Here is a 21,351-nt window from a genome sequence, read left to right on the forward strand (position 1 = left end):
TTTCTGAAGATTCAAATATCACTGAATTGCATATGCATATTAATAAGATATATTAAATATTAGCCTGCTGTTTGTACTGTGTTTTTGATCATAGAAATGCAGTCTGGGTGAGCAGGAGAGACTTCTTTCTCAAACATATTACATTATTACCTTAAATCAGTTCTAACTTAGTTCTAACATGCAAGAGTTCACCAGGAGCATTTTTGTGTTACACAGATCCATTCTGTAATCACATTTTCTGTTATTAGAGATTTTAAAATAAATAATGTGCACTTTTTTTGAATGTGCAATATACTGCCATTGTATTGTATTATATATCTAGTGTACTGTATACACCATAACAGCCATTGGCCACCTTGCTCTCTCAGCTAAGCTTCTTTCATTTTCCAGAATTATTTACATGCACTTTTTTTATATATATAATTTACAAATTATTTTGCCCTTTTTTTAGTGAATCAGTCATGAATTTAGTCATGTTTAGTCTGCTTCTATATATTTTAATAGCATTTGAATTCTGCTCTTGTTCACTTGCTTATTTTTGTTTGTTAGGGTGTTCTCATTTCAGAAGTATTGACTACGCTTTCCTTCCGTAGACCTTGATCTTGTTTTAGAGACTGTATGACTGAATGCAGTGTGCTCATACAATCCAGCAGTGTAACCACATGACGTGTGTCCTAAGTGAAGGTGGTACAGTCATGTATGGTTTGAGTATTGATTCCCCATGCTTCTGCGCTGCTTACTGTCGCTCTGTAGTTAGATCTGTGTGTGAACCTCTGACCCAGTGCTCACTCTCCTGTCCGTTCCTCAGATTGTGTCCAGTTTCAAAGCCACCACATCTCGTGCAGTGTGTCAGCTGGTCAAGGAGTATGTGGGACACCGGGATGGGATATGGGACCTGGCCGTGACTCGGGTTCAGCCGCTGGTTCTAGGCACAGCTTCAGCCGGTAAATCTGCCGCAGCCACACTTACCTCACCCATTCATTTTGATTAAATTAAGAGTTTTTTGGCCTGTCCTGATTAATCCAAACAGCATAAATAGTCAAAAATAGTGTATTTTTATTAGTCTTACTATCACACTTATTTCCTTTTCATAAATCTGTTTTACACTAGGTCAAAAAAGAAAAAAATCTACACTAGGACCTGAATAACAAAGATGTCTCAATTTAAACCCATTAAAAAATAATGAATAATCCCAGTGCCATATAAGCAAAAGATCATGCATTCTTTGGCTTTCAAAATTCTTTTGGCAAAGCTTCAGACTTTGTACTATTTTTAATTATTATTATTATTATTATTATTATTAATTTTTTGTATTTTTTTTTTTTTTTGGCTTTTCTTCTGATTTTGTAATTTTTTTAGTTTTAGCCTATGGAGCAAATACTCAAATTTTCTGCTTCTGCTGGAAAAAAAGGCATATTGATTTTAAATTATGTAATTATAATTGTGTGGGTGTACTGTATCAGATCAGAATTATGATTGTATGTGTGTATAAGAGGAACACAGCTTTCATTCTCAACCAAACTAACATTACTAGCTAATCAGAAGTTTTTGCTCTTATATATCTATATGTGTGAAAGGGGCTAAACTCTTCCTCTGCATATGCGGTAAGTTTGGGTTGCTTAATTAATGATCATCTGGGAAAACTCACTTGATTTGTAACATCAATCATTCAGACCTATGCCAACACAGGAGAATACATCAACATATTTCTAAAAATAAGATTTATTGTACATCTCGATTTCAACATAAATGTTTCTGACTTTGCATGTGGCCAAATATTAAAAATGGATTTAAACGTATGAAACGTCACGCCAAACGTTGGCGCCCCTGCAGGTATTTGTTATAATATAGGCATATTATATTGTGTATTTAAGTGTTGTTTATTAACACCAAGTACTTGGTTGCGATACTTTATTTGCAATTATTATTGCCTCATCGTTGCTTTATATATAAATACAGTCATATTAAAGCCTGCTTTTCCACTTAGTTCTATTTGTATTACTAAAAAATATATCAGATTACTCACTTGTCAAAATAATCATTAGTTAAGCACTAGATTAGTTAAAACACTTCAAAATACAAATGCATTGTTTTACTTTTTGTGATGAAAAGGAATATTTTGTCATTTGAAAATTTCTTAAAGTATCACAACATTGTCTCGTTCTAGTGAACCAAGTATCTGCATTTTGTCTCACCTTGTGAGCTAAGTGTTTTGTCACACTTAGTGTCTATGAGTGTGATAAAGCTCATAATGTTCCAAGTGTATGACATAGCTTTCATTCTTCAGGTCAATCATATATTCATGAAAATAAGTCAGTTTGAATAAGGAAAGCGATAACTTTGCCATAGTATCCTTTCAAATGTTAAAGTTGCCACAGTCATTGCATTTTTTTTTTTTGCTGTTCTTTGTTTGTGCTGCTTTTTATTTATTAGTTTATTTATTAGAATTTGAAAGATTATAACAACATCGAATAATAAGTGAGATCTGATTTTAGTCCTTGAAAACCAAAAAAGTAGTGCAAGTCCTTGAAAGTCCTGGAATTTTATTTTGCAGTATCTCTACGAACCCTAAGTTACCAGTTCTTGGACCATTTTAATGTTTTTGTTGTTGTAACCTTTCTTGTTATTGCAGTTTCAAATATCCCTCCATAATCTGTAGTCGGAGCCTGTCAAGGGCTAATGGCAATGGCAGATGCGTTACTAATTAGTTTCAAGGAAAATCATTTTCTTTTTTTGTTTGCCAAATAACTCTGTGTATGTGTCCGCCCCCGCAACCCTCAAGCCCTGGAAAAATGTTCAGGCTCAGGATTTTTAGTTTTTTTTTGCTTTAACCCCTGCATTATGTAAACAGACTGACATTTAAAGAGTTAAAATCTTGAAAATGAATGAATTTTTGGTAGTTAAAATGTTGTTTTTAAAATGTATGTCAGTGAAAGCTGACAAAGTTAAATTTATATATAATATTTTATGACCGTTTTTTTTTTTTTTTTTTTTTTTGACATTTTTGTATTTTTGTGTTTTATTTTTTTTTTTTTTAATAAAAAGTTGCACATTTTATGCTTAGCAAGGCTGCATTTATTTGTGAAAACAGTAACGTAAAATATTTTATTGCAACAATTTTGTATTTGAATAGATTTTAAAGTGCCTTTTGTTCCCGTGATTGCAAAGCTGAATTTTCAGAAGTCATTCTATCATTCTTCATTCTTTAGATCACTGCTCCATGCTGTGGAGTATCGAGACTGGAAAGTGCCTGCTTAAATATGCTGGTCACGCCGGATCAGGTATGAAGATTTGCGCCTGTAACTCTAGTGTTAGTTTTGTGATTGGTATCTTCAGATTTGACATGCTTTCTTATTTTGTTGTCTTGCAGTCAACTCCATTAAGTTCCACCCCACAGAGCAGATGGCACTTACAGGTATACAACAACACGTTCAGTGGGTCTCACACACTTCCACGTCAAACAATTACAATGTAGATTTCCCACTTTTAATGGATCTTCATTTTGATGAACCGTGATCTTTTAGTCTTTGCTGTTTTCAGCTGATAAGGGAACAACAGTTCACTAAACATTACTTGTATTGCACCTACCATCCAATTGATCATTGAATACTATTAATATTTAGCTTCGGTTTTCAGCTAAATGAAAACCTTTCCTTTGGTTTCGGTGAATCACTAATTTTGAAAATATTATACATCAATTAATCATACACCTTTTAATCAGGGATGTTTATTATGAAAGCAAATAGAGTAATTTTCTTTTAATTAACATGTTGCTGACACATGATGGCTCCGCCCAGTGGTTATAACCTGTTATTACACATTAAAGTCTGCTTGTATGTGAGCATTTGCTGATGCAGGAGTCACTCCTCTTACTGTGAATCTGTTAATGAGGTTTCATTTATCCCGTGGCTGACGGCTATATTGCCTTTTAATATTTATTTTTCCATAAGACTAAAAAAATAAACTTTTTTTCATGTCTGTATTTGTATCTCTCCCCCACCTGTCAGATGCTTTTAAATGTGATTTGATAGATGACTGTCCTTTTTTCATATAATGCTCCATCTGTGTTTGTTTTGCTGACAGCGTCCGGGGACCAGACGGCACACATCTGGCGTTACATGGTACAGCTGCCGCTTCCCCAGCCCCCAGCAGACACCAGCGTGAGTGTGAAAACACACACACACTCACACTTTCATTTTTCTGTGTCCTTTTTATGTAATGATGCTCCTCCGATGTATTGTCTCTCATCCAGGTGTCTTGCTAATGCAAAAAGTCAACATGAATGCTGTGAGAAAAGTAAAAATGTTTTTTTAATTCTTTATTGTTTATTTGTTTTGAATTTTTTAGTTCATGCTATTTGAAAGACACACTACATTTGTTCCTTACACTGAATATTCTGTTATACTTGTAAGAATGCCACATTACAGAAGTAAAATGAATGAATTTGTTCAAGAATTGCCAATATCTGTCTTTTTTCCCCATTGCATTCCCATTTTTGTGTACTTAAAGCTACATGATGTAACTCTTTTTGATTAAAAAAATAAATAAATAACAAAATGTTATTAATGAGTGCAAAAAATACTTAAATAATACTTTAAGCAAATACATTGTGATAGTCTTAAGTTGAAGTTTTAGTATATTTTTCCATTTTCCTTTTAATTTTAGGTTTTAGTAATTTTGTTTTGCATCTCTTTTAGTAGTTTTATATATATGTGTGTGTGTGTGTGTAATGTCTTTGTTGTATATATGGTAGTATAGTTTTATAGTAGTACAATTCTTTCTTCAGTTTTAGTAATTTTAGTACAAGTTAGACTACAATGAAATGAGAAATGTCACTTTTTCAAGTTACATTACATAGTGTAGCATTACAATTTTCAGTAAATGGCTGTAAACGCATATTTTGATATATTAGTTCTTATATTATTTATTAATATGTTATTTCAAAGTCTGAATTAGCTTGACATACCTTCATTTCATGACTCTTTGTTTTTTTGTCTTCTGTGAATCAGGCCTCGCTGGACGATGACGTGGACTTCTCTGATAAAGACGAGGCCGACGGGGAGGCAGATGGGCCCAGTGAATGCCCCACTATCCGTGTGCCCACCACGACCTTGAAGAGCCACCAGGGGGTGGTGATAGCAGCTGATTGGCTGGTGGGAGGAAAGCAGGTGGTCACTGCATCCTGGGATAGAGCTGCCAACCTCTATGATGTAGAAACCTCTGAGCTGGTGCACGCGCTCACCGGTAAACCTGCCACCGCTCTTCTCCACTAATACACGGGTTGCTTTTGTGGCTTTCTTGGTTTCCTTTGCCAGGGTTTTTATGGGCTCATAGCTCTGTTTTACGTGTGTGTGTGTGTGTGTGTTTGCAGGTCACGATCAAGAGCTGACCCACTGCTGTACTCATCCCACCCAGCGTCTGGTGGTCACCTCATCCAGGGACACCACCTTCCGCCTGTGGGACTTCAGAGATCCCTCCATCCACTCAGTGAATGTCTTCCAGGGCCACACTGAGTAAGTCACATGATCTCGATTCTTACATGCCAGACATTTCACTGTATACATAAAATGTGATACAAAATGAACACTCGCCAAGCGCCAAATGAGAGTAAAAATGAAATTAAAGTGATACAAAAGCTCTTCTTAAGTCAAGATCAGTGACTATCAGTGCTAGCAGCTTACTAACATTTTTCTAGGAAGCCAAAATACTTTATTATTGCAACGGCAGAACTCGGTGTGGCAAGACATTTTTGACATTGCATCAACAAAGCATGAATATAAGACAGTTTTGTGCCTGGCAGTGTTTTAGTGAGAGGCTGTAGCATGTGTTTTTGAAAGCGACACTTAACATATTTTCAGTTTATTTTTTGTTAATTAATTATAAGAAAAAGTAACAAATGTTGATGATACTATGATTTTGTGGGTGGATGTTACAGTGTTGCTATGTGGTTGCTAAGGTACTCGGAGTTATTATTGCTAATTTGAAGATATGGCAACTTTCTTCCTTGGAACACACAAAAAAAAAATTAAGCCAAATATTTAAAAGTATACATTTTAGACATTGTTTTAGTTGATGAATGACATTAATTGAACTCATTTCTGAAATGGCTTGAAGTGTCTGTTTTGTTTTTTATTCACTCTGACCACAAGATGGCAGTGCACTGACAGCAAAAACACAAACGGCTCCGCAGACACTTATTTCTCACCTCGCTTTAATTTCATTCACATACATTTCTTCAAGCCAAGTTAAAGTGAACCCTTCGCTGTCTCGCTTTGTATCGTTTATTTCCAGCCTTCTGTCTCGGGTTTTCCCAGAGCAGTTCCTCTCGCTGTAATTCGTGTCACCAGCTGCAGTGTGAGCTGCGTTTTGGTGGCGTGTGAAATCAGTTGCGTGCTGGTTATTGCTGGTTAAAGCAGGAACGAGGAGGCGCTGCAGTCTTTGATTACCAGGGATTACACGCCGCTCATTATGTTCAAGCCCAACATGTATAATTCCGTCAGATCCCAGCGTAATGCTCTCAAATAGACAATCAGCGTAATGAGATTAGCCGCTTCCCACTGCCAGCGCCTCTGTGTAAAGTCCATTACTGTCCTTCACTCTCATTCAGACTGACACAGACGCACACAACTCTTTCAGTTCATTAATTACTCAAAGCAGTCATATTTAAGCAATGATGTAGGATTATTAGGAAATTAGGAAATAATATTAATCCACAAACAAATTTCTAGTCCATTTTAGAGGTTTTATCTGAAAGTATACTTCATAAAATTGTTTAAAAACCTTTTTTTTTTTTTTTTTTTAATTGCTCTTTTATAGTATTTCCTCTCATTACTCGCCATGCAAATCTCCAAGGCTGCTGGCACAGTGTTAAAACACCAACGAAACAATCAACTTTTATTATTACATAATATTAAAGAGAGGTGGTTTTATTACATTTTTTTTTTTAGCTCCCAGGGATTGTTTTATTAGAACAAATACATTATTCCTAAACATTGTTTTCCTTTTTGCTGAGAAAGAGATTGATTGATTGATTTTTACTCTGTCTTCATCATTGTTTTTATTGATTGATTTTTACTCTGTCTTCATCATTGTTGTATTATTGTTTTAGTTTTGTTGCAGATGTAGACTTTTTTTTTTTAAATCTTAAAATAAATATATCCATCAAAAATATGTATTTTTATGAATACATTTTAAAAAAACTCAAATGATCTAAACAAAAACTATTGCAGTATTTACAGTATGAAAGTTTTACTTGCTAGTTATTGCTTATTTTAATTTGATTTACCTTTATAGATACACACATACACATTTTTTTCAACTGAATTTTTTTGACTTTTTACTGTTTTATTTTACATGCGTGATATAATACGTGAGCGGTTAAATTGGTGTTACCTGACAATTAAACACCAAAAAATCATAACGCAAACACACTTTTCCGTAGACTTGTATACGTGAAGAACTTGTGTGTGAGTGGAGCATCCGCCTGATTTCAGTGCTGTCAGGTTATGAGGTGCAGAGTTGATGAGACAAAGCTAATTGTGTTGAGCCGCTGAATTCACTCGTCACTGAGCCCTGAGCAAAACTCAGCACAGACACCTGTGTTGCAGATTTTCACAGGTTTTTTTTCTCATTCGAGTGGCAAAGTGTAGAAATGTCTGAAAAAGTTGCTTTAGGAAAATATTCAGCTTTAGTTGCATCTTTATCATTCCAACATTTAGTACTTCAGACATGAATTATGCCCCAAATCTTTGTAACTTTTGTCTTGCAAGTGATGAAATGAAAAAAAAAAAATCTAGGGCCTTATGATTTACACAAAGCTGAAAATCTAGCCGCAATTGCGTAATCATAAAATGGAAAATAAAAGGAATTTACTGTATAATGCAAAATGTTTTGGCAAAATCTGGATGCTATTTAGACTGTTCTTTAAATATGAAGTCTGCATGTCTCTGTATGAATGGACAGCACAGTCTTGTCTATGTGTGGTTTAATTTAGAGAAATTATTACAGAAATATATCATATTGTAATGTACTTCTCAAAGTAATAATAACATGAGTAATATTACAGTTTATTAAAGTATGTAAGGATATCACACTTTATTTTAATTCAACAGTGAACCTTTGTTGTGCAGCACTTTGACAAATGAAAGGAATTGTTTGATTTGCATTTCAGAAGACCACCATAAAACTGTATGAATTCATAAAACAGAAAATCCAGAAACACTGAAACAGTCAACACAAAATTTGTGAAAAAATAAAAAATAAACCCTTCATTTTAATAGAAGCAGAAATAGAAACAATTTTCACTCTGACATTATTAAATTTCACAAAGAAACACTATGCAACACATTGAGGTAGAACATACCCCAATAATCTTTATTTCCAACTATAAAAAAAAAATATTTTGTGTAGTTATACAAAAAAGTATGTAGTTAATAAAAGTAAGGTTTATCTAAAATGAAAATTTGAAAATGAAAACACTCACCCTCATGTTATTACAAACCCAAGAGGCGTTCAATAATATAAATGATTACATTGTTAAAGGTTTTGAATTCAATTGATCAGACATCCTTCTCGATTATAAAAATTTAATTATAGCTGAATCCAGAAATTTTTTTAATTAAATTTGGAAAAAATAAAATTGTATCTGGGAAAAAATAAATATCCCGCTATAATTCCAGAATATCATACTTCAGCATTCTGAACACCTTAGCAACCAATTAACACCCCTGCATGGTGGCGGTGAGTTCTGCATGGGCAAACAACATTTTCTTCAGACTATGTAACACCTGACATGGAAAGTTTGATTTCGAAATGTGCCGAAAGGCTTAATGAATGAGAAGTTGGACAGGAAATAGCAGCTTGTATAAGCATTTCTGCATGCAGATGGGTGTGTGTGGGCTGTTGGGTGTAATGAGTGGCGTACAGTGCAGTGTGTGTGTGTGGGTTGATTGAGTCACGCATGAGAGACAGAGAGAGGGTGTTGTGCTGTCAGTGGGAGTGAGTGCTCTGCTGCACTGGGAGCGTAAGATGAATGAGCTCTGCAGCGCTCCTGGCAGGAGCTGAGGACCTCCTAAAGACCAGACACACACACTTACACACCTTCACACAGGCTGGATTTTTTATTCATTCATGCTGAGCGTGTCTGTGGGTCCGTGCATACAGGAGTCATACTAGACTACCCCTCTCTCTCTCACACACACAAACTCACAACCCAGACTTCCTATCCCTCCGATTTCCTGTTCACCTCACTTTCCTTATTTTGCTCCACATGACTACACACACATACAGTACAGGTCAAAAGTTTGGAAACATTACTATTTTTAATGTTTTTGAAAGAAGTCTCTTCTGCTGCTCACCTGCATTTATTTGAAATACAGAAAAAAATGTAATATTGTATTATTACATTTAAAATAATTGTTTTTAAATTATTATACTTTAAATTATATTATTTCTGTGATGCAAAGCTTTTTAGGAATCATTATTACATGTCCTTTTCATTCTAATATTGATGATCATTATTTTTGAAAACAGTTCTGCTGCTTAATTATTTTTCAGAAATGTGATACTTTTTTAGGATACTTGATGAATAAAAAGTAAAAAAAAAAAAGAAAAAAAGAAGCTATGTTTTTAAAAATATAAATATTTTGTAAGACTATCTACTGGTCAGTAATTTGGGGTCAGTATTTTTTTTCTTTCTTTTTTTTTTTAAATAAAATCAATACTTTTATTCAGCAAGGATGTGTTTAAATTGATAAAAAGTGATAGTAAAGAAAATATATTATTTATATTATTAGATTTTTTTTTTTTTTTTTTAATAAACTTTGACCTGTACTATATTAGACAGCAGAACTGTTTCCAACACTCATAATAAATCAGAATATTGAATGATTTCTAAATGATTGTGATAGACTGGATGTTTACATGTATTTAATGATGCTGAAAATTCAGCTTTGCATCACAGGAATAAATTATTTTTTTAAAGTATATTCAAATAGAAAACTATTCCGGCCAATATTAGTTTTTTTCTGTATTTTTGATCCAATAAATGCAGGCTTGATGAGCAGAAGAGACTTCCTTCAAAAACATTAAAAATAGTAATGTTTCCAAACTTTTGACCTGTACTGTATAAGTCACTTGGTTTCTTCTTATTTCTGTTATATAGTGTCATATTCCGCCCATAGTGGAATCTCATTGGTCCAAAATCCATCTCCACACAGCTGTATAATAAGCCCTAAAAAAATTAATAAAATTTAAATAAAAAATACTTAGCAATGCAACTCTAAAATACAATTTTTTGTGTTTTTTAAATGTAAAATTTAGTTGTTTTTTAACCATATTTTCTGTCGAGGATGTCCCTGAAAATGTAAGTACACCCTGTGAAACATTTGGTCCATTTTCAACATATGTAGGCATTTTGATAAAGCTGGAAACTTGATGTGATAGTATTAATGGGTCAGTGTGATAAAATGTAACAAATAACAATGGAAATTTGATGTAATGGTAAATGCAGAACATTTTTGCTTCATTAACATTTTCCAGATAAGAAATGGGCATTTCTGTTTAAGCTCTACAAATCACTAAAAATGTATGCTGTCTTTTGACTATTCTCTGTCTATTAAAGGGATAGACTGAAAAATGTATTTTACATGCAGAAATCAATACATTTCACTAATAATCACAAAGAAACAGCAAGTAAAACATTGACTGAAATTTTGAAACTGGAAAGACTAAAAACATACTTCAATAATCTTTCATTTATTCTTTTATTATACTTTTTTTTCACAGTGTTTCACCAAAAATTCTGTCATCATTTACTGATCCTCATGTCATTCCAAACCCATGAGACTTTAATTCATGTTATAAACACAATTGAAGTTATTTTAATAAAACCTGGGGGATTTCTGTCTGTCCACTCAAGTTGATGCACCCAAAACTTTGACTATTCAAAAAGTGCATGAATCTTAGTTTTCTAAAGATGCATGATTACTTTATATGATGGTGACATTTAATTTAGGCTTATATTCAACATTGATCAAAGTACAAACATAGATCACATTAAATATGGTAAACAGAAAGATCTCAAAATGCATTGCTTGCATGATGCGCAGAAACAAACCTTGCACGTCATGTTTATATTTGAATAAAAGTGACTCATATTTGATTACTTGAATAATGTCTTTATGAACTTTTTGAAGTGTCAAAGTTTTGTGTGAATGGAATGTGTGGAGGGACTCAAATCTGTCAGGTTTCATTAAAATGTCTTAATTTGTGTTTTGAGGATGAAAAAAATTCAAAAAATGAGGGTGAGATAATGATGACAGAATTTTCATTTTTAGGTGAACGAACCCTTCAGTAAATTTCTAATCCACTATCGGCATGTTTTATTATGGTGGATAAATACCTATAGTTTTCATGGGGTGTACATACTTCTTCCACAGCACTGTAGCTAGATTTAAACCACCAATCCAGTGGAATACATCTGAATGGTCTTTTGTGGACAATCCTTACAGATGATTTACTCTTAGATTATGTAAGAACAAGATATATGTCTGTTTTATGCAGATTGAGGCTCTTAAAGGGATACTCCACCCCAAAATGCAAATTTTTGTTATTAATCACTTACCCCCATGTCGTTCTAAACCCGTAAAAGCTTTGTTCGTCTTCGTAACATATTTTGGATGAAAACCTGGAGGCCTGTGACTGTCCCATAGACTGCCAAGTAAATAACAGTGTCAAGGTCCATAAAAGGTATGAAAGTCGTCGTCAGAATACTCCATCTGCCATCAGACGTGCAATCTGGGTTAAATGAAGCAACAGGACATTCTCAAGCCTCCAGGTTTTTATCCAAAATATCTTAAATTGAGTTCTGAAGATGAACGGAGCTTTTAAGGGTTTTGAACGACATGGGGGTAAGTGATTAATGACAAAATTTTCATTTTTGTGGTGGAGTATCCCTTTAAACTGCTGTACAGTTTCTAATAGTGAGTAAAGTTTAGCTCAGTTGTGCTGTACAGCTGACATATGCCTGTCTTACTTCACTAACCCAGAGCATCGGGACACACCATGAGCGCAGCATTACAACATATGGACTCGTAGATGAAACATTCAAGCCTTGGCCCACTGTTTTTCTGCTTTTAGCAGCACAAGTGTTGAAAACTTTAAAGAGTGGCACTTTTAGGCTACGTCCACACAAAGCCAGAGCTTTCCCTATCCAATCTTTTTTTCCCCCTTGTCTCAAGAAATATCTGCGTCCACACGAAACCACAAACCGACACAAAACTATGTAGTCTACATGTCAGACCAGTATGTGTCGCTGTAATTCTGCCACAGAGATACACTAAAAAGGGATAAGAAGACTTGGAATATGCGTTTAAACCTTGCACGCGGTACACAAACAAACATGGAACAATACATTTATTAATCAGTGTTAATGGTAGTTGATAAAAAGACAATCGTTCAGTGTTTGTTCATGTTTTGTTGCTGTTACGTGGCGTAGCTGTGTTTGACTAGAGGTGAGACGTGGGCTGATGACATCATCGTTTCAGAAAATATATGGATTCGCTGTCCACTCGAAAACGCAAGGGCGGCTCCACTCTGGGACCCAGTTTAAAAAAACATTGGTTACACTCTCCCAAAACGCTGGATCCGTGTGGACAAAATGCCTATACGATACAAAATGTATGCGTATACAGCTAAATGCGTCTCCGTGTGGACAGGGCCTTAGAGCCAGCTAGTGAATCCTGGTGCTTATGGACACTGAAGTGTGACCAGAGATGTAAACTTGAGTCTAGTGTCGTACAACTGAATATTAGATTAGATTAGATTAGATTCAACTTTATTGTCATTATGCAGAGTACGAGTACAGAGCTAATGAAATGCAGTTAGCATCTAACCAGAAGTGCAAGAATATAGTGTTTTATATACATATAAGTGCAGAGTAAATGAAGCTATGATTTACAGAATGTACAGTGGAGTTGCTATATACAGTATTAAACAGAGTATGTATAGAATATAAATAGGAATGCAATGAAGGGATTATATGTACATTATGAACAGCAGCAACGTAAGAACAGTGGTAATAAATACAGTTGGATGAGTCTGCAATAGTATTGTTAAACAATGTATTCTATGCAAGGTAATCAGTAGTGCAATAATGTTGAATTGAACAATGTGTAGTCTGTGCAAAATATGAGTAGTGCAAATACATGTATGTAAAGTACTGTGACCAGTGCAGTAAGAAAGCGGGTGCAGGTTAGATTGGTAGTGTGGAGTTCAGAAGTGTCACAGCCTCGGGGAAGAAGCTCTTCCTGAGCCTACTAGTGTGAGAGCGTAGGCTGTAACGCGTGCCAGATGGAAGGAGAGTGAAAAGTCCATGGCTAGGGTGAGAGGCATCCTTGATGATGTTCCTTGCCCTGCCCAGGCAGCGCTTATGATAAATGTTCTCAGTGGTCGTTAAAGGGTTAGTTCAGGCAAAAATCAAAATTATGTCATTAATGACTCACCCTCATGTCGTTCCAAACCCGTAAGACCTCCGTTCATCTTTGGAACACAGTTTAAGATATTTTAGATTTAGTCCGAGAGCTTTCTGTTCCTCCATTGAGAATGTATGTACGGTATACTGTCGATGTCCAGAAAGGTCATAAAAACATCATCAAAGTAGTCCATGTGACATCAGAGGGTCCGTTAGAATTTATTGAAGCATCGAAAATACATTTTGTTCCAAAAATAACAAAAATTACGACTTTATTCCGCTTTTTCTTCTCTTCTTCCGGGTCTGTTGTGAACGAGACTGCGTTGAATGACTGTTGACGTACGACGCTGCTGACGTGTTCTCTGGTGCGCCCAATAACAAAGAAAACACGTCAGCAGCGTCGAATTGCATGCCGTAAGGCCCAACAGTCACAGCAGTCGCGTTCACAACAGACCCGGAAGAGATCAAAAAAGTCAATAAAGTCGTAATTTTTGTTATTTTTGGAACAAAATGTATTTTCGATGCTTATATAAATTCCAACGGACCCTCTGATGTCACATGGACTACTTTGATGATGTTTTTATTACCTTTCTGGACGTGGACAGTATACCGTACATACATTTTCAATGGGGGACAGAAAGCTCTCGGACTAAATCTAAAATATCTTAAACTGTGTTCCGAAGATGACGGAGGTCTTACGGGTTTGGAACGACATGAGGGTGAGTCATTAATGACATAATTTATGTTTTTGGATGATGTAGGAGTTTTTAACGGAGTCTATACATCTAGATATGCACATGAAATCTATTCCATCTTGTTTTGAATTGCATGCCGATAAGGCCCATGCCATACAAATCTGGTGATTATTGGCTAAAAACTGGATCAACCAAGTCAATGAAAAACCTGTTTTTTTGTATTTGGGACCAAAAGAGAACTTGACTTGGACTTCGCCTTATGATTTGATACTTGATACTTGACTTGAATTGGAAAATGTATTGAAAAGTGTGAATTTGTTCCTGTTGGCACACAAAAGGGCCTGGAATGTCACCTCCTAATCGTCTAATGATGGTGCAGATGCTAATGAGTGGCGCAGTACAAATGAAACATGACAGGAGTGTCGCTGTACACAAGGGCCCGTGGTGTTCGCTGCCTCATTCGTCTTTGATCTGCAGGGCATTTCCTGTCAGAACTGCTATCTGTCTGTCAGGATGCTTAGGAGAGTATCGCCAGTGTGCTCGATTTCACACAGACAGAGGGAGACACACCTGCTGTCTTGGGGAATGTGTCAGAATGGGTTTCTCACTGAAGTACTATCACAGCTGGTGTCTCCTTTGGGGCATCATGCAAATTCTGGATGACAAGCCCACCTACTCCTGTTACTCAGACTCAGTCTGGCGGTTAAAGATTCAGGCTGGAGGCCAAAAGGCTAGTAAGGACTTTTTTATGAACCTGTGATCAAGACACTTGATGCAAGTTTACTGCATGAGGACGGAACCTGCAATAAGTGAACTGATAAATGAGTCTGGTTAGGGGTTTTTAGTGTAGTTGTGATCAAGACACTTAATAGTTCAGTTCCACTCTATACGTTTTTAGCCAAGCTCCCGCTTTCCAGCAGTGAACAGGCGGGAGACAGTGGTAGCAGTTCACTCTTACGTTTTTCCAAACCCATCTCTTATGTTTTCGGATGTGGTATTTTTCACCTTACAATTCCAGTGTTAGCTATGTGAATCATACCAGAGTTACATTAAATAAATTTTGTTATGTAGCACAAACGTATAGGACTTTTCCATTTTTTTTTCTGGGACATTTCCTTTGAAAATTAAATGTAACCACCGTGTCTTCAGCGGTCTATGGAGACTCCTATGTTCGTTGGTCCATCCCAACACACGACAATTTTAATGGCACTTTGGTGCTGACATTGTATCTCCAGCAGCTACAGCAAGAAAACAGTAATGGCGGACCGCAGCTTCTCAGTCAGGGCTATGTATATGCTAACAGGGCAGGGAGCATCACAAATGGGCGGGACTTTCCCCGATTATGACGTCATATTAGTGAGAAATCTGGATCTGCTCGTGTGGAGAGACTGTTTATGATTTATTGGGATTATAAAACAACGAGTGGGTGGATTTTACCATTATGGGCTGGTTGTTTTCACACACTGCAGCCACACAACTGTGTTCAAACACCTTATAAAAGTGATTTTTGCATTCTATGGCACCTTTAAATGTATGTTGCGTAATTAAAATTCACAGCTATGAATTTCAAACATCTCAAACCATCTTCGATACATTTCCCAGCATCAGCAAGAGCTTTAACCACATGCAAGTACTTTATCCATTGTTTTAAAGAGCTCATACTCCAGCACTGGATCGCTAGTAAATGCACATGCAACTCTTCCTCTAGTGAGTCTTGATCTTGCTTGTCAGTGGTCCCAGGAGAGACGGAACATTCCCAAAATATAATTTGAGTTGTAATAGGATTTTAATCAAGCTTTTAATCTATTATCGCCCCCACCCTTGCTTTCCGGTGGCAACCCACGATGTCAGAAAGCGTTTCCACGCTTCACTTTGGATGTGAACTTTGCCGGAGCGAGCCGAGCAAAGATGTTAAATACAGCCAAACCCAACTCCAAATCTTTAATGCAGCAAAATTTAGCCCCTAATTAAACCTTAATATCATGTCAATTCAAATTAGCACGGCTAGAGGCAAGCAGAGCACCACTTCAGCCTTTTTTTTTCTTTTCATTTTTCTCTCCCACACTCTCCCGGGAAAAGGGAATACAAAGAGGAGAGAAATGTCAGCAGGGAATGACGTGATAGATTAGAAATATTAAGGTCCATTAAATGGAAGTGTGTGTGCTGAGTGGAGCAGTTAAATGTGCGCTGTGACCCTGAGGGTTGCTGACATTCCTGCTGTTCACCCAGACTGTCTCAGATCACACACACACTCTCTCTGCCTCATTTTGCCTCAGCTATTGGTGTTCTCATGCCCTGTACAGGAGCAAAGGGTGGTCCTTCCAACCAGGGAAAGATGAGTTTAATTTCACAACAATATAATTTGTTGGGAAGATTCAATTCCAGTAGCAATGCAAGCCTCAACACAGAATCACATCACATCAGCATAAAGTCTGGTCCACAGTGCAGCTTATTCTGGCCAGGAATTGGCCACTTAAGGTGACTGCAAGCTAGGACTTGTGCTCTGAGATTTCTGCTGAGCCACTGACTTTCAAATAGGCTAGGCTTCATCATGTGTCCAAAAGTTTAGCCCCTGGTTTCACAGACAAGACTTAAGACATGTCTGGGCTGTTTTAACTGAAAGAAACATGCACTGACATATATTTAAATATGTAAGTGTCATTGATTCGTCTCTGGTTGGTTGAGTGGTTCCCAAACATGTTTCTGGATCCCCCGACACTGCACATTTCAGGTCTTTGAGTCTCTAATGATGAGCTGACGAGTTGAAACAGGTGTCTTTGATTAAGCAGCAATGAAAAAATGTGCAGTGTTTTGGGTACATTTAGGAACATAGATTTGGATTGGTGGGATTGGTATTGATAATGAATAGAATAGAATAATATAATTGAGGTATGGAGCTACCTGGTGAAGTGATTTGGGTACATTTTGGAATGTTTTTAGTGTAAATGCATCTGAGGCTACGTTTACATGACAACGATGTAGTCAAAAATGGAAAAGGTTTTCCCTTGCGCTTTTAAAAAGTTTCACGTATACACAACAACGTTTTCAAAATGATTCACATTTATACATATCCGTGAAAACGGCCAAAAACACTGTATTACGTATGCCAGGCCAGTAGTTGGCACTGTCACCTTGTTAGTAAACAGTACTTGTAGGGAAGTGACGATTATATGTTGTATATGATGCGTGTCTGCTGTTGGTTGTAATATTGGTGAAGTAAATCCACACTTTGCTGAAGAAGTGTTAGCAAACCCTTGGGCAGCAACAACAGTACCATATACTCCACCATTGTTGTGTATGTTTGTTCACACTTGCCTTTAAAATTGACACATACTGCGTATGTCTACATACCTAACACATACTACGCAAGTGCATGACGTCACCGTTTTCAAAGATTCCTGTGTATTGGGTGTTTTACACGGAAACGATTACGTGGCGTTTTCAAAAACGTCACCGTTTTCAAAGATTCCCGTATTGGGTGTTTACACGAGTCCCTAAAACGCCGTTGTCGTGTAAACGAACAGGCAAAACGCATAAAAAGTTTTTGGCTGAAAATGTTTTCGTGTAAACGGCCCCGAAGTCGCCCAATATAGTCCAAACCTGTCCCCCTTGAATTCCTAAAGTTTTGTAGAAGCAAAGCAGTAAGATTGGAACCGGTGAGTTCTGCCAGAGCATGCCATTTTTTGGGCAATATACATCAGACTGTATACTATACAGAGACTGAGACTGTATACTACCTGCCCAACAATGTTCAGCAGGCCTACATTGCCACTGTAGACAGCAACAGATGCCACAAGTGTAACACTGAAACTCAACAAATGTGTCTATTGCCGTCGGTTGGTGCAGTGTGAATCAGCCTTTAGAAGTGACACTGATGATCATGAGTCATGCATAAATATTTGTTGGTGATAAAACAGAGGCTACTTATGAGAATGCAGACTTTAGAATTCACATGATCTGCTTCCTGTACTGTTGGGTACTGAAAAGAATAAGGCTACGTTCACACTGTCAGTTTTTGGGATTGACAACCGCGTTTACTTAAAGGTGTGAGTCTCGAAATTCACACAGCAGCTTACAGAAGCATCTCGAAAATACTGTCTGTATGAACGTGCAACGGGAGTCAAGCCTGTTTTCCTTACCAGTAACCATAGCAACAGTGACCAAAGTAATATCAAAGATGGCGACGTCCACAAAACTTAGTCTAATCACTTTCTGACATGACAAGAGTCCAGTTGAGCCGCAAGTTCATCTGTCAAATGTTCATTAACCGACAGCAGCATTTATATTTGGGTGGAGAGTGGAGCATTCGAGTTGCACCCAGAACACAAAACTGACAGTAGCGGCTCCGGTGGAAAACTGATGGGATCTAAAACTTTCAGATCAAACACAGCTAATTTCTCCGTAACTGTAAGTTACTGAAACCACACATGAAAACATGCAGTACACGGTAGACGCGCGTTTGCGCAGCAGAGCAGATCTCTTGCAATGTATGACGTGACAGACAACTAGTTGTCCAGTCCTGTTCTGTTCACTAAGCGCGGGATAAAGTCCTGAAAATAACCGTTCTTTGTGTGAACGTAACCGTATTAAGGACTCAAATACAGGACTGACAACCATATTCTGCTGCTGTGTAAAAGTGGCCTAAAGCCCAATTTATACTTCTGCGTCGAACCTAAGCCATAGCTACGTTATACACAGTAAATTTTGCAGTGTTAAATCAACTCTATAAGAGTTAAATTTAACACTTGGCCCGAGTGTATTTGGTCCAACTCTTTTGACTCTTGTCATAGTGTTACATTTTTAAAGTTAAATTAACTCTATTTTGAGTAAAAAATGAACACTGCTCAACACTGAATTACCAGAGTTTAACACTAGGGGAAATTAACTCTGTTCAGTGTTACCACAATTTAACTCGGATTAGTGTTAATATTCCACTTATGTAGTTAATTTACATTTATGAGGACCCCCTTATAAACTAGATGATTCATCTCAAGGAGCTTATCCTTTTAATAAAATTTATTATAATTACAACTTTATGAAAATGTAAATCCCTGACAAGCGTACACAAGAGCACGATGACGGATGAGTGTTTTGTTGAAATGAAATCAGACGTTGTGTAAATGCTTGCATAAAATTGAGGTTAAACCAGTGGAGTCACATGGATTACTTTACTGAATGTCATTACTACCTTTCTGGGCCTTGAATGTGCTAGTTGCGTGGACTGTCAATGTAGGGACAGAAATCTCTCAGATTTCATTAAAATATCTTCTTTGGTATTTTGAAGATGAACAAAAGTCTTACAGGTTTGGAACGACATGAGGGTGAGTAAATGATGACAGAATTTTCATTTTTAGGTAAATTAACCACATTAAACAGTTCGTCAAAGGCATCAAGAGAATAGACTGACTTGCATGGAGTGGCATGCTGATTAAAATTGAAGCACTGCTGAACTGAATAATTCTTCCCAGAGCCAGGAGACAGGGCTGAGCACTTCCAGCAATGTCTTGAAGATTTTCTCAATGGTTGTTCCACTCTTTAGATAGTTTATAAAAAATATTTTAAAAAGTGTTGATATATGTATATTTTCACTGATAGGTTAAAAAAATTAATAAAATATATATAAATAATAAATAAAAAATACCAAATAAAAACAAACAAACAAAAAAAAATCAATAACAAAAATAATAAATGAAAACAAACCTTCTAGAAACCTTCTCCTACTTGAGACGTAGACACCTTTCCTGGTATCGTGTGGTCTTGACAAGACACAAACAAGAAACCATGTTAAGATCATCAACACTGCTTAAAGAATGCTATATGAAGTTAATCCTTAGTCACAGTTAATGCAACTCACAATGATATTTCTCTTTTCATTTTGTACCTTCAAATTATATTCCTTGTTAGAAATGCCCCTCTGTATAGTCTTGATTCTCCATAGCAAGTATCCGGTGGCACTCATACCAACATAGTAATGCTTCTTAGAAAGACAAAAATACAGAAAAAGGAGAAGAAAAAGTGTTTTAAAATCCAAGAGAAAAAATACACCATCTGTATTTTGGGCATGTGCTCAAAAAATTTAAAACAATGCATTAAAACTAAAACAACAATTCCTCTGGCGTAGTTTTCGTTCACCTTCCTTGGTGGTGATGTACTGCAAAAATATTTTTATATATATTATATTTATATATATATATATATATATATATATATATATCGCACACACAACACACACACACATACTGCAAATATAAATAATTTTTTTAAATATAAAAATACACACACACACACAGTTGTCATATATGCAGTTATTTATTATATTAAAAAGCTGTTAGGATATTGAGTTTTTTTTTTTTTTTTTTTTCAATAAAAAGAATCAAAGCAAAAACATAAAAATGGTATATAAACAATACAAATACTACTTCAAACAATACTTATAGAGGTCAAATTAATGTTGTATTTTTAAGTAGATTTATGCTTTTCAACAGTCCCCTAAATGCATAAGAAATAAAAACTTATTGCCCACCTTTTAGCTCCATCATCTAGTCTTGTTCGTTTACTGGAAGACCTTTCTTCAATAATTAGTGCATCCTGTGAGTCACTGGAGTCAAAGGATGAAGACAGGGACTGATTTGACTGCACAGGAGAAGCTTGTTATTTTTAGAAAAAAAAATATGAGAAAGATATAATATGTTAGTTCTGTGCAATGACATGCCAAAAACAGTCACTCCTAATAAACAGGCAACATTTTAAAATGCACTTACATGTACCGCTCTGATCAGGCCAACTAACTGTGCATGTCTAACAACAATAATGTAAAATAGTTGTTAGTTGTACCATAATCACTGCATAAGGTTAAAATAACGAAAACAAAGACGCGGCTGTTTTTAAATGAGATGTTCTGCCTTCCCCATTGGCTTCAACGCTTCTTCGTCACACAGCGTTGAGCATAGTTAACACTAATCCCACAGAGCCATCTACATGGCTTCTATAAAGATGCAATGGCGGCGTTCGACTAATTCATCTAATTAATTTGACTAATTAATGCCATTGGACACATTTAGTCTTCTGTGAGCTGAACAGTAGCAAATTCCAACGGTTTCATATTAAACCAGCTTATGCCCCATTGTGACATTACATAATTAAACGTTAAGAGGATATACCAAAGCTAAATACAGCTTAAGATTA

The 21,351-nt window shown here is 36.1% G+C and overlaps 1 protein-coding gene across 2 annotated transcripts in view; it reads left to right on the forward strand.

Moving 5' to 3' along the window:
• The window catches only part of LOC109050159 (WD repeat-containing protein 37), a 38,565-nt gene that overhangs the window by 13,886 nt on the left and 3,328 nt on the right, over positions 1–21,351 (forward strand). For both annotated transcript variants that reach the window (XM_042714066.1, XM_042714067.1), the window contains 6 exons: positions 809–944; positions 3,210–3,281; positions 3,371–3,415; positions 4,084–4,160; positions 5,010–5,244; positions 5,372–5,513. In XM_042714066.1, coding sequence (XP_042570000.1) covers positions 809–944; positions 3,210–3,281; positions 3,371–3,415; positions 4,084–4,160; positions 5,010–5,244; positions 5,372–5,513 — 707 coding nt within the window. The remainder of the gene's footprint in view (positions 1–808; positions 945–3,209; positions 3,282–3,370; positions 3,416–4,083; positions 4,161–5,009; positions 5,245–5,371; positions 5,514–21,351) is intronic.

Source organism: Cyprinus carpio, chromosome A24 (genome assembly GCF_018340385.1).
Source record: "Cyprinus carpio isolate SPL01 chromosome A24, ASM1834038v1, whole genome shotgun sequence".
Taxonomy (NCBI): Eukaryota; Metazoa; Chordata; class Actinopteri; order Cypriniformes; family Cyprinidae; genus Cyprinus; species Cyprinus carpio.